The sequence below is a fragment of the Glycine max genome, chromosome 16, assembly GCF_000004515.6.
Source record: "Glycine max cultivar Williams 82 chromosome 16, Glycine_max_v4.0, whole genome shotgun sequence".
NCBI lineage: Eukaryota > Viridiplantae > Streptophyta > Magnoliopsida > Fabales > Fabaceae > Glycine > Glycine max.
In genome coordinates, this window is record NC_038252.2 from 1,494,343 (window position 1) to 1,508,087 (window position 13,745).

General features: G+C 27.5%; 1 protein-coding gene across 1 annotated transcript; it reads right to left on the reverse strand.

Moving 5' to 3' along the window:
* Positions 1-5,882: 5,882 nt before the first annotated feature.
* Positions 5,883-8,846, reverse strand: LOC100781974 (soluble inorganic pyrophosphatase 1). The gene is made up of 9 exons (XM_041010716.1): positions 8,688-8,846; positions 8,274-8,397; positions 8,069-8,097; positions 7,367-7,432; positions 7,151-7,258; positions 6,811-6,876; positions 6,599-6,719; positions 6,406-6,487; positions 5,883-6,163 (listed from the first exon to the last, which is right to left on the reverse strand). The coding sequence occupies exons 2-9, from the start codon at positions 8,395-8,397 to the stop codon at positions 6,121-6,123; spliced, it is 639 nt and encodes a 212-aa protein (XP_040866650.1). The 5' UTR covers positions 8,688-8,846; the 3' UTR covers positions 5,883-6,120.
* Between the last annotated feature and the right edge of the window lie 4,899 nt (positions 8,847-13,745).

Genomic DNA, 13,745 nt, shown 5'->3' on the forward strand with positions numbered 1-13,745 from the left:
TGATACCTAACTATCTCAAAGATAACCCAATATTGTTTGAAGAATTATAAGCATGCACCATGCAAATATATCATTTGAGATATGTATAGATTTCGACAACAAATAAAACTCATTGTTACAATAGCCTTGTCATACATGCATTTTTTATTATATAAATGCATAAAATTAATTAGAAATTATTAGGATTTTAAATAATTATATATTAATTCCCTTGTTATTTTGCTTTATTTATTTAGAAAGAAATTAATAACTACTCAATAAAGTTTGAGAAGAAATTTATATGATAAACGAAGATCAAATATCAAAACCAAAAAATATATGCTGTACATAACTTAGATTCAATTGTTTGAAGTCCACCCCATTAAACTTTAAAAAACCGCCTAGGGAATGAATAAACCAAAGGAGATAGTGACTAATAGTGGTAATATTCAAAATATTAGGATTATTCATAGTATCGGATTTATACAATAAATTTGGTAACTGAAATTAGTTCTAGTTATTATGATTTTTTCCATTTTTCAATTTGATTAAGCTAAATTAATTATAATTAATTTGATTTTCAAAATTATTTATTTTTTATTTGAATCAATCTAATGATTTGATCATTTTTTTTAACTTTTACATTAATATATTTTAGACTTTTGTGATATATTTTTATTCTATTTTTGTATTTACTTTTCTTTAATCATTTTAATATTCTTATGATCTTATCTAATATTATTAAGTGTCTTCGATCTTGTTTATTATATTTTGGATAAAAATAATAATGAGAAATGTAAAGTGATAACACTGATAAGAACAAAAAAACTAAATATTAAATGAAATAAATAATTAGTCATTAATGGGTAAAATATATTTGACCCTATATTAATATAAAATTAAAAAATTACATAAAAAGATAATAAATAAAGATAAAATACTTAAAAATATATAATAATTTTTTATAATAAAAAAAGTTAAAACTTAAACCAAACTAACTCAATTAAATATAATCAATTCGGATTAAATTTTACCTTAAACTCAAACCAATCCAACCAAAAAATATTTTTACAACATATGAATTTCTAGATATTTAATTGCTCAATCAACTAACTTTAGAGAGAGAGAGAAAAAATCACGAGAGAGAGAGAGAGAAGGATAATATATTGCATTCTTTTCATTCATCTAAACCTCGGATGAAATAGTATAGTTGTATCCAATTCATAATTTCATAACTCACACGGCAATTCTTCTATAATTTATCGCAATATATTTAATGTTATGTAATAAATTTCTGCACTATCTTTTTTTATTCATAAATTTATGTCCTATGCCTTCAAAAAAAAAAATTCCTGTCCTATCATAAACGCATTTTACTATTGAATAGTTCGACATATTTTAAACGTTGAAAAGTCTACAGCAGCCAACCATACAAAAGGGGAAAAATATTTAGAAATGGAAAGAAATTAAGGATGATTTTTTTATTTTCGGATTTAATATCTTTTTTGGATCTATCGAATTTTTGTTTAGTTCTTTAACAATATTTTAGTGTTTTTTATTTTATATTTTCCTATTAACAGTTTAATCATTTTATTAAGTAATAATATTCACTAATGAGTAATAATAGCATAACAACTCACGTTTGTCCTCTAAAAAAATAAACAACTCAATTTTGCAGTTTAATGACTCAGTCATTTCATAAAGAGTCGAACATATCATTTTTGTAAATTAAATTTTTAATCTTCTATCAATCAACTTGATATCATTAACTGATCTAAACAAATGAAAAATTAAAAATATAATTTAAAAAAAAAAAAACAAATTACATGTAAGGTGATCTAAACAAGTCACTGAATTATCAATGTGACCGATACAATATTTACAGGTAAGGTGATATTTTATTGTCCAGGTTAATATTTAAATTAGCAAAGTAAAAATACAGGGAAATATGTGCTTAATCAAGGTTATGTTTATGGAAACACGAATAAGGCCTCTGCCTTAGGTCCAAATTGAAATTTTCAATTATTTTTAGAAAGAAAAAAAAACAATTGAAACTAGCAAAGAAAAAATATATAGAAATATATGTGTTAATCACCCATTAGGCACACACTATGCTACTTTACCATAGTGAAATTCATAAAAAAAATTGCAAAAATAATATAGGATGATACATCTTATCCTCTTGGAATAAATAGCACCTAAAGTCTCAATCAAGCATATTGACCCTGCTAGCATAATCTCAGGGTGTAGTTACACATGAAAACATTAGTTGGCAAGACTTTGTTGCATATGTAGGAAGTATTGCTGAGATGCAAGAGGTGTGTCGCACAGATTTCAGATGCCAACACATCCACATCAATGACTAATTGACCATACGCACAGTTTCTGGGGGAGATAATTTTGAAAAGTTGCCTGTTGTACGTGTGATCAAAATGAAAGCATAAGAAAATTTATTTCCTCCAGAGGGGGGGAATATTGTCAGTGCAACAGAGCAAATGAACAAAATGGGGTTATGTAAAGTATATTTCCATAGGAAAAATAAAAAGTGGTTTTGGGTGATGAAACCTGAAAATTTGGGAGGCCTTGATTATGTGAATATATATGAGTATGCATTGATTTTATGTGGTAATATATATGCTTAGGTGTATGGATGAGATTCAAAGCGTGGAAAGTGTGAGGACATCTATATGATTATGAACCGCCGACCACCTCATAATCTAATCCAACTTTATTCCCATCAAATCTGAATGCGTGATTCACATGCACTTTCAAAATTATGGCCTCTTCTCTTCTTTTATTTTGGTTATTAAAAATTTACTTGAGTTCAATCTCATTACTTTTCTCTAAGTACTTATAGATACTTATAGACTACTTTTTAAAAAAAAATCATCATATCAGCAAAGGAATTTAAACTTATATATTTATGGGATACGAATTCGATTCTTAATTGCTTGATCAATCTTTCTTAATTTTATTTTCTTTTTTCTTTATCCCACTCAACATATTTTACTTGATAAATGTTTTTTTATATAATTAATGTTTGCATTAAATTAAATTTTAGATTTATAATGAATAATTTAAAAAATAAAGTAAATCAAGTATGTAGATATATAAAAATAAAAGGATAATAGTTTGAGAAGGTTGAAAAATAATATTTTTTTAACTAATTACCAATAGAATATGAAATATTCCGCGAAAAAAGAAAATTAATATTAACAATCTATAACTGAAAATAGTTATATATTATATATAATTTATAATATATGAATAAATTTATCTTTTAACACATAAATTTTTATGCTTATTTTGTATCATCTTTTGTCTCTCTCTCTCTCTTAATTTATCGCATTACCTATTATGGCTACCTCTTTTTTGTCTCTTTATTTCCTATGTATATAGACACATTACAAGAAGTGTAAATTTCTTCTTCTTTTTTATTTTGAACCACTTTAACATGTGCCATGTGATCAATTGAACCTTTTTCCAATAGCCACCAAATTCATGTTCTTATTGACGCGAAGTTCTTTCCCGACTAGAAACCAAGAACCAAGCTAGGCAAAGTTTCTTTAATCAGAAGGAACCATATGGAGTATATATATACATTGAACGGCATCTTCCAAAGTGTTAGTTCCCTTATATCATGTGGAATTTCTGATAAAGATAGTCTATGATTTTATCCCTGGTTTTTTCTGAATTCACCCCCTTTAAACGTTATTGTGTGAGATACGATCAAATGTATGTAGCATATCAACAAAAAAAAAATGTATGTATACACACAATGGACGCACAATATAAGCCATAATTTTATTATAAGAAAATACCATTTACTAATTAATAAAAAATGTTAAAATTACTATCATTAACATAGTCTTTGTCTGATAAATTTAATTTGTTACGAGTCTACAATACACTATGGTATAATGTACTAATATTTTTTTTTTTGAAGGGGTAATGCACTAATATTTAATGTAGTGATAATATATATCGATTTTTATATGAATATAATTGTTAATCATATAATGTATTTTGTTAGTATAATCCACTATATCAATATTAATAATTTATTTTTATTATAGACTAATTTAACTCTAAGTCGTGATTTTTTATTTATTTTTGTAGTGTCAAGGGAAAATATAATGCAAGTAGTGGGTGTAATATGAACTAATAAACATCAGAACAATACTACTCAAGCAAATTTCAATGTAACTATTATTATATTTTTCCAACTTCCGACAGAATATTTTTCTAAGAAAAATCATTTGCTAACAAAAGTTATGCCAAAAACTAAGGGTTTAATGGTGATGCACATTGTAAAGTAATTTTACACTGTTATTTAATTACATATCACTATTAATATGACTTTTGAAGTAATTATCATAAAAGTCAATATCACTATTAATATGACTTTTGAAGTAATTATCATAAAAGTCAATAAACTTATCATTGTAATTGAATGACTGTAAAATTATTTTAGACTATAAGAGTGCATAGGTATTTTTCTTCAAAACTAATTGTTACCAAGTTTTTAGAAGGATCATATTATTGACACGTGTTTGATCTTACACCATCAATCTTTTTTTAGATATAAGGTAGACTAGATGGTTAAGAAGGGAAATAAAGGAGAAAAAAGTTACATGTTTAATTCTCCTGCTAACAAAAAATAACAATTAATATTTGTTTGATAAAAAAATATCAACATTTTTTTTTTTTATTTGGAAAAATATTTGTGATGGAAATTAGTTTCCGTTGAGTGTCTTGATAAAATGTTGTCAAGATATTCAACTGGGTGAATCTTGACATAATTGAAACTAGTTTTTATCAAATTGGTGACTAAAAAAATTAATAAATAAAATGTGGGAAAAGTATTGGAGGTGCAAAAACTCAAATGGAGAAAGCAATGAGGGACAAGATAGACCAATGCTTGTAAAAGAGAAAACAAGATGTGTTGAAAAAGATGAGGAGGTGGAATTAAGGGGGTGCGGATGAAGGGTACTTGGATAGTGGAGGGAGGGTGGGGTGTAAAGATGAGTAGCATAGGAATTTTGAAGAAAAAAGAATGAAAGAAAAGAAAAGTGGGGGATAGAAAAAAAGCAATAGAAGATGTCAATAACATGGGCTTTTTATGGTCATACCCATTTCTAGAATATATTGGGCCAAAATCATAACTCTATACACTTGTTTCTTTTATATAACTTTTAGTTTATCTTTTAAAAAACATTATAAATTGAAAAATATAATGCATAAAATGCTTGTTAATTTATCTAATTATTGAGATTTTTTACCCCATATTTATAGGTAGCAAAATGGCAGTTGCTTCCTACATCTTCAATTTTGCTTCCTGCACTTTTATAAGCTTCCAAAACACCTAATCTGAAATGTAATTTTCGGAATGTAAAATTACATGCTAGATTAGCCTTTCCAAAATGTAGTTTTACATTTTGAATTAAGTGCAGGAACCAATTAAAGAAATGCATAAGTAATTGCCTAACAAAATGATTAATTTGACCAAATTCGGACTTCTAGCCCTATCAGGCCAGGAAAAAGGCCTACTTTTTTTTATTTGAGCCACAAAATAATTCCCTAACCTGACTCCAACCCAAACCCGGTCAAAACTCGAATGGGTCAAGCGAAAAAAGACCGGAATTCAAGCTTAAAATCGAGTGTCTAAATTAAATTATCTGTTTTCGTATTGATTTGAAAATTTACAAAATAAAAGAAAATTTGCAATTTGTAAAATGAAGGCTATTAATATGGAAGTTTACACAATAAAAGAAAATTCGTAAAATCAAGATTTAGGCTAATCGGGACAATAAATTGCTAGAAATAGAACAGAAGTACCCCAAGTGTTTAGAATAAAGGTTACAACTGTGTGCAGAATCAAAATAAAACTAGATTAGCAAATATTAATTGAAAACTGAAATTATATTATTATATAAGAATAAATATCAATCAACTGGGATTCTACATGAAGCATTACAGTTTATGGATTTTTCTTCACTTAGTAAAACAAACAACTGTTATATATTATCCAACTCAATACAAAATACAATATAAAGTTTCATCAAAATGTATTCAAAAACCATCTATAATGCTGCAGCTAATTCTGATTTGAGGAGAATAGTATTAGTATATTATTCTTGTCTATCGCCTCAAGGTATGCAGAATATACTCCGCATAAAGATCCCTGCAACAAATCAGACAGTGAGGTGAAGTGATGCAGATTGCAGGCGCAGTATTTATGTTACATAAATAGAGAAATCTGATAAGCATGGTAGAATAATTGATCTACGAGATAGACAATATTTTGTTATTGGAATATTATCTCATTGGTCATAAAGTGTGTGTCTCTAGAAGGCAATTTTGACTAGCTACTAGAGATTAAAAAAACAAATAAACTAGGTGTTCTATAGATAATTAGACACTCACATTGAGTACTGGATGGATTCAACAGCAGTGGATGCAGGTAGAAAATCATTAACTGCTACCTCCTTGTTCTCATTCTTCTTGTCTGATCAAATATGTTAAGAAATGCAATCAATTTTTTTTATGAAAATACTATAAAGTAATCTTAAAGAAAACTTAGGTATCAAAGTTATTGGAATAAGATTTTTAAGGATACAATCTTCAAAGAAGCGGCGGATCTCCATGAGGCGATGAGGTGGAAGTTCTGTTAAGTCAGTATAGTGCTTAAATTCTGGATCATCAGCACATACCGCAATAATTTTATCATCCTTCTCCCCCTGTGTCAATAAGATAAACTTGTTAATCATTGTCTCAATGGTTGGAACAGAATTGCAACTGTTTATCAGCTAAAGAGCCAAAAATATATACCTGGTCAATCATAGGCATCAATCCAATGGCCCTGGCTCGCAGGAAACAACCGGGAAGAACAGGCTCCTATCATGTCAACAATTCAGTAAATTTACTAATGGATAACCTTGTTGATATATCAGATTTATTACTAATCTAAAAAGGTATTTAAGGTAATATGGCTAATGCAGCATTTGAGTTTATTTGGCAATTAGCACCATCTTTTGAATGGAGGTGGATAATTGAAAAGTATGATAATTAACTGAGGATTCAAAGTTGATGTATGAGAGGATGCTTTTAATTTTCTGCTGGTTAAGAGAGATTAACTGTGCCAAATTTTAGTTTCATTAACACTTATTACCTGCATGAGAACCAAGACATCAATTGGATCATTGTCTTCACATAGAGTTCTTGGAATGAAGCCATAGTTATGAGGATAAACAACTGATGAGTACAGAATCCGATCAACCTGACCATTATTTAGCAGGTAAGAATAATATAACGATGCACAAGTCATCTTTTTCAATTATAGCATTAGATACTCCCATTTTAAAATGAAGAAGCAATTGGTTCATACCTTAATTAATCCAGTCTTTTTGTCAAGTTCGTATTTGACCTTGCTTCCCTTAGTGATCTCCACAACCTGCAAATAGCAACTAAGCAAGTAAGCATTGAACAAGCATAAACAACATATATACATGGTAGGAAATTTCTGGTCAAGAATGGTGTGACAATTTTGAATGAATATTGATATTAAGAAAAGACAAACTAATAATGGAGATTTCAAAATGTTGTATTGTTGTAATATATAAGTAGAAAAAGTCTTTCAGAGTGTTACAGGGTTATGCCAATTATCATGATCAGGAGTCTATAGCAACCAGTGTTATTTTCACTTTGACAAGTAATATGTGATTCACTTGGACTTAAAATTCATGTCTACTTTGTGCTTCTTCTATGTAAAAACTTAGGCTTGTAGTTGATCTTTACACACCTAATTTTCCTAAAAACCAATAAAGGCTGCATCTATGGTGTAATCACTAATCTATAATTAATAATAGACCTGGATTAAATTCGAATCTAATTTTGACAGATACAATAGACCAGTGCATTGGTTACACAATTGTAGAGTCATAGAGTCATAGAGACTAAATATTTGCACACTTTAATTTATTGCACATATGAATCCACCCCAAGAGTTTTTCTGAAGTAAATATAGAAAACAATAGCATTATTGTAGAAAATGAAGCAACCAGTATTCTTTTTTAGTATCAGAACTTACACAATTGAAAATCATAGGCGCTCCAGGTCCTGCATATGAAACCTAAGAACATTAACAACTTTTTTTTTTTGTAGGCTAAGACCAAAATAATCCTTGATTTAGCATAAGCATTTGGCCTAGCCACAAGATAATATAGCAACTTGATTTTAAGTCATTCAATGTTAAATTAAATGCAATGAAGCAACGTAGTCAACAACAAGATTACCAATTTCAAGATCATGCCAAGGGTGAGCAGCAACTGATCTCCTAGACAGAGATGAAAGAATCCTTTCATTCAAGCGTGGAACCGGACGGTTTTCTCGAGGTTCTTCGCCATTCTCATCACTCATCTTCAAAGGAAAACCAAATGATCATGAACATTGTTAACATTTCACTAAAAAATTGTTCGATCCATTTCATGATTTATTAAAAGTTTACCAAACATTAGTAAGTGGCAATAATAGTCATAGAGACTAAATATTTGCACACTTTAATTTATTGCACATATGAATCCAGCCCAAGAGGCAATGACAGAGAGGAATATGATAACTTGATGCATGAAAACAATACTAAACATAACAATAACATTAACAAAAGAAAAGGACATGTTATGAGGATTGGAAAAAAGCAAGGAACAAACCTTGTACAACAGCAAAAGCAAAACACTTTTTCACCAAAAAATAAAAGCAAATACTTTGAAAGAAGGTAAAGGGTAAAAGAGATCCGAGGAAGAAGAAGGTATGTTAATAGTATATATAGGGGTCAAGGGAAGAACAGGGTCAGTCAAGTCTTTACCTCAATCAACTCGTGTTTGTACGGGAGAAAAGTATGCTTACTATTCCCCCTGTTCTTTGGAACTTTCAAAAGACAATTTCGAGCCAATAAAAAAAAACATAACACTATAATTAAAAATAAATAAAAATTGGGACATGTGAAAGTAGTTTCTTTTTTATTTGTTTCCAGCTTCTTTTTTAAGTAATGTCTGAAGACCATTAATTAAAAAATGTTAAAAATATAAAAGTCATTTAATGTTTAATTTTTAAGTAATTCAAAATATGATAAATGTTATATTTAGTTTCTAAGGGTATTAATTAGCGGGGGCGTAAAAAGTTTTTATTAAAAAATACAATATTTATTATATTAGAAATGTAAATTTATTTATTATTTTTTAAGTAAATCAAAACATTTAATGGTTTTTTTTTATGTTTCTTAATTGATGTTCTTAAAGTATTTATAAGTATGTTTAATGTTCTTTGATGGACAACCTTAAGTTGAAATGACAATCAATAGAATTTGATTACTATTTATAATCGATCATACTTGGACCTTTTTATCTATACTTTAATGTGTATATTTTTTAACAAATTAATGCAACAGAAAGATTATATTGATATTAATTATAAAAATTAATAAAATAAAATATTAATAAAAAGTGAACATCTAATCCCTTAATAAAGACCATTTTAAATGTGTGTTTTTCAACATTTGTGCTCTGTGTTCCTGTTCAGTTTCACGTCAAAAATAGGGGGGGAAACGCAAAAGTAAATCTGAGCTGCTTCTGCAGATCCACATTCAAAGGTAGCTAATAATGCATTATACCAAAAATAGTTTCTAGCAAGACTTACTGTTTTAATTTTAATATTTAACCAATAAAATAGAGGCATGCGACTTTGTCAAATTTCGTGCAACGCGTTATTTGTAACAACAAGCAACATCTTGAGTTCTGGTTGATATAAAGTACATATTATTATTTTTTAACACAAATTTGAAATAGAATCATATCTCTTCAATTTTGGAGGGTGTTTATAATATTTGTTTATTTGAAAAGAAAAAGTAAGCTAAAGATGAAAATAATTATATATGAAGCACGAAGCCAGCGATATTACATGCAATATCATCATTTTTTATGCTTAAACATTGGAATTGTTTTTTTATAGAGGAACATTGGAATTGATAAAGTATTACTTTCTTTTACTTTATATTGAATTTTTTTTAGGATGCTTTATATTGAACTTTTACCCTTACAAATAGGGACAAATTAACAATGAGACTGAAGTTAATTATGATTATTTACCACATACGATAATTTAGAAAGTTACTATAAATATAATCGATTGAGTTATATAAAAAAGAATTATGTGATATAAATGATTAAGTTAAATATAACCAAAATGTTTAAGTAGATAGATAGAGAAGAAGGTTACAAGAAAAAAAAAAGTCATGTGATTTGAAGGAAATTAATATTCCATGTACAACTTCCAAGACAGTGATAAGAATATAAGATATAAGAATCAATGAAAATAAAATATAAAGGTGAAACTTATAAATAAATAAAAAAAAATATATATATATATATATATATATATATATATATATATATATATATAATAGAGGTTTATTAATTTATACCTACTTGTTTTTTTTTAAGATGAATAAGTTAATAAGTTAATCTAAGTATATTTTAAGAAAATTTATAATTATAACTCATTAACTTTTTCGTTTTAAAAAGTAAGTGGACGTATATTAATAAATTCTTCTTGTAAAAATTAAGTGAATATAAAGTAACAAATTATTTAAGTATTTGCTAATATACACTCACTTACTTTTGAAAATGAGTAAGTTAATAAATTATACCTAGGTATATTTTAATAAAATTTATAATTATAATTTACTAATTTACTTCTTTTTAAAAAAACAAGTGGATATAAATTACCAAACTCTCTCTATATATATAAAGGTGACACTTAATTAAGAGAAATTTATATTTACAAATATACAAGTTATACTATATTTTATGATGCGAACACCATGAATGGTCAGAGTTTTGTAACTTGTGATCTTAATCCCATCAAAATGTTTTAATACTCATGCATGTTCTGCAGTTTTTTGTGCTCCCACTCATGTTCATGATATCTCAAGGTGGGCCCATGATCTGTCATGTTAATAGGTTGTTGTTCATTGCCTTCCATGTTTCTTCACTTCACAAATTGTTTGCACGTTGTGACTAAAAATCACTTTTCTTTGCTTCTGGGAGATACGTTGAACAAGTGGTACGCCAACTTTATTTAGTCCACTCACATGAAAAATTGAAGCCAAAGCACGTGCCCACAGAGAGAATGCAAGAATTGACTATATCACGTCCTTTTCACAATTTAAGTTTGTGTTTTATACTTATTTTCAATTCGTTAATTATATTTCGTGTTGTACCATAATGTAACAATACGAAATATAATTAAACACACTAAGTTATATAAATAATAATTTATGAATCTTGAATCCCATACAAATCCACTTCAAACATTCTTTCATGGATCCTCAAAAGTGGAATCGTGGGAACCAGAAAGAACACCATGTAGTAGAATCAAGTTTCAACAGAAGGTGATCAGGTTGGGGGAATAGAAGCGCTTACAAATAGATGAAATTCCATTGTCTGTTTTGGTTCATGCTATGTGAAAGGAATGGCACTGTGAAGGACAATTTGAGAATTCAATCCAAATCACGTGTCACTGTAAATGTCATGTCAAATTTTGATTGATGAGATGATGAGTAAGACATAATTAATCAAAAATTAATTTTGATTGGTGTTATAAAAATTGACTCGGAACAGTGAATTCCACTATTTGATCGGTTTTGCTTTCTATCTAGTGCTTATGCCATTAAATCAGGTTTTAACAGGAAAAACCCGAAAAAGAAATTGTTCAAGTCGGATCACATGTCAACCGCTTTTTAAAATTTAATTTTTTCTGCATTTTAAACCATATGTTTAGTTTGCCATTAAATCATGTTGCATTTTGTTGTAAATAATACAAACAATATATTATACTTTATAATTCTTATAATTTATATTGGTTTATGTAATTTAACCAATGACCTATCGAACCGATCGATCGTTGATTTATTGATTTAGTACGTCACCAAGTTAATAATCAATCTAATTTTTATCACTCTAGGTGAACTTTAGTTGTTCATATATAAGTTAATTGGTAACCCTCTAGTTTTGAAGTTGCAAATCAATGAAAATAGATAACTAATATCAAAACAAGAAAAAATAATACAAGCAGTTAATTAAAAAACGAAATAGAAGCCATAATTATGGCATATTCAAATAAATTTCTTCATAAGTACTTAGTTAGGAAGCAAAATTAATTGTGTGTTAATACATTGAAGTAAAAAATTAATTGAGTTGATCTATTAAAATAATAAAAATGATGTAGATAAGAAAATGTGAAAAATAATACTACAATCACCTGGAAATGTTATGGGAGTTTCGTGAAGCTGCTTAATCTTGGTAATCTACAACGAAGGAAGGTTGACTTAATGACTTTTTTTTTTTATTGACTAATAAGTGCAAAAACATTGGAAGTAAAGTAAGAGACAACGTTGATATTGTGCATATTTGTCTCCCTATGACTCAGCCTTCCATTAATTTGTGGAGCACAAGTCTCCATTGTGGCGTTGTGCAAATTGCCACTCAATAGTTTGCCTACACTTCCTACAATCACATAGTTCGCATTAGTCCTATATGAATTTGATCCAAATTTTCAATTAGTAAATCAATTTAAATTATTAAACGTAAAAACCGTTTAAATATGAATGATAAGATTATTAATTTTCATAATAAAAAACTTTAAAAGTGACACATAAGACTAGTTGTGATTATTTGACAATATAAATTTTTTCATATTAATATTACTTTAAAATTAAATTCTTTTTAAAAATGTTTTCATTAAATAATAAAATTTCACATTTATAAATAACTATAGCTTGTGAGAGTTTCGCTCTCCTTATCCCTCACATTCAATTTCGTTTAAATTTTATTTTATCTAGAAAAGGTTAACTACTCTTTCTTCCTATGCAAATATTTTTCATTATAAAACAAATTCTTGATTTCTCTTTATTCCTCCTTTATCTTTTGATTTAAATTTCTTCATCTCTTCTATAATTTTTTTCAATTTTTTCTTGATTCGAATTAATTTGTTTCCCTCATGTCCAATTTCATAGGAATTTTCTCCAGTTTTTTAGAAAAAAATTATCCTTGTCTCTTTTAATTATCATTATCTTCTATCGAATTTAACGTTTTTTTTTTATCTCTTTACCCAATTTAGCTTTAATTATATTTAATAATCTCAACCATATTGATCATGTCTAGAAACATAATAGCACAAAGAATTAATTTAAATTTCAATTATTGTGATTTATTATGTTGACAGTTATTAATTAATACTTTTTGTAAATCATTAAAGTCATTTATATATGAATATCTTTCATATTTTATGATAAATGATGATAATTATAAAACATACACATTAGATTTGATCTGTATAATGCATGAACTAAAGTATTAGTATATAATATTAAGATTTAGATAAATAGATCATTATTATTTTAGTTAAAATAAAGTTTAGCTTTTAAAGTATACCTATTTTACTAGGAAGGATATTTAAGGAAAAAAATGAAAAACGGATCCAAACTGAAACTAAGATTTGCTTTAAAAAGAAAAAAAAAGGATAACATATAAGATTAGATGAAAGGAAATTAATGACTCATAAAATAAGATGAAAGGGAATTGATAACATTATTTTCCCACTTCATTAATTCAACACTTCAAAAGGCAAATTATTTATACATACAGAATTTCAAAAATCTCCGAAGTCTCCAAACAAACAAGTGATTAAGGCAGGTTAGTGTTAGAGATTAG

Coding starts and splice junctions, on each gene's coding strand:
- LOC100781974 (XM_041010716.1), bottom strand. CDS start 8,397: ATGAGTGATGAGAATGGCGAAGAACCTCGAGAAAACCGTCCGGTTCCA. Junction 7,259..7,366: donor AAAAGACTGGATTAATTAAG/GTATGAACCAAT, acceptor AATAATGGTCAG/GTTGATCGGATTCTGTACTC. Junction 6,164..6,405: donor GAATCCATCCAGTACTCAAT/GTGAGTGTCTAA, acceptor GATTTGTTGCAG/GGATCTTTATGCGGAGTATA.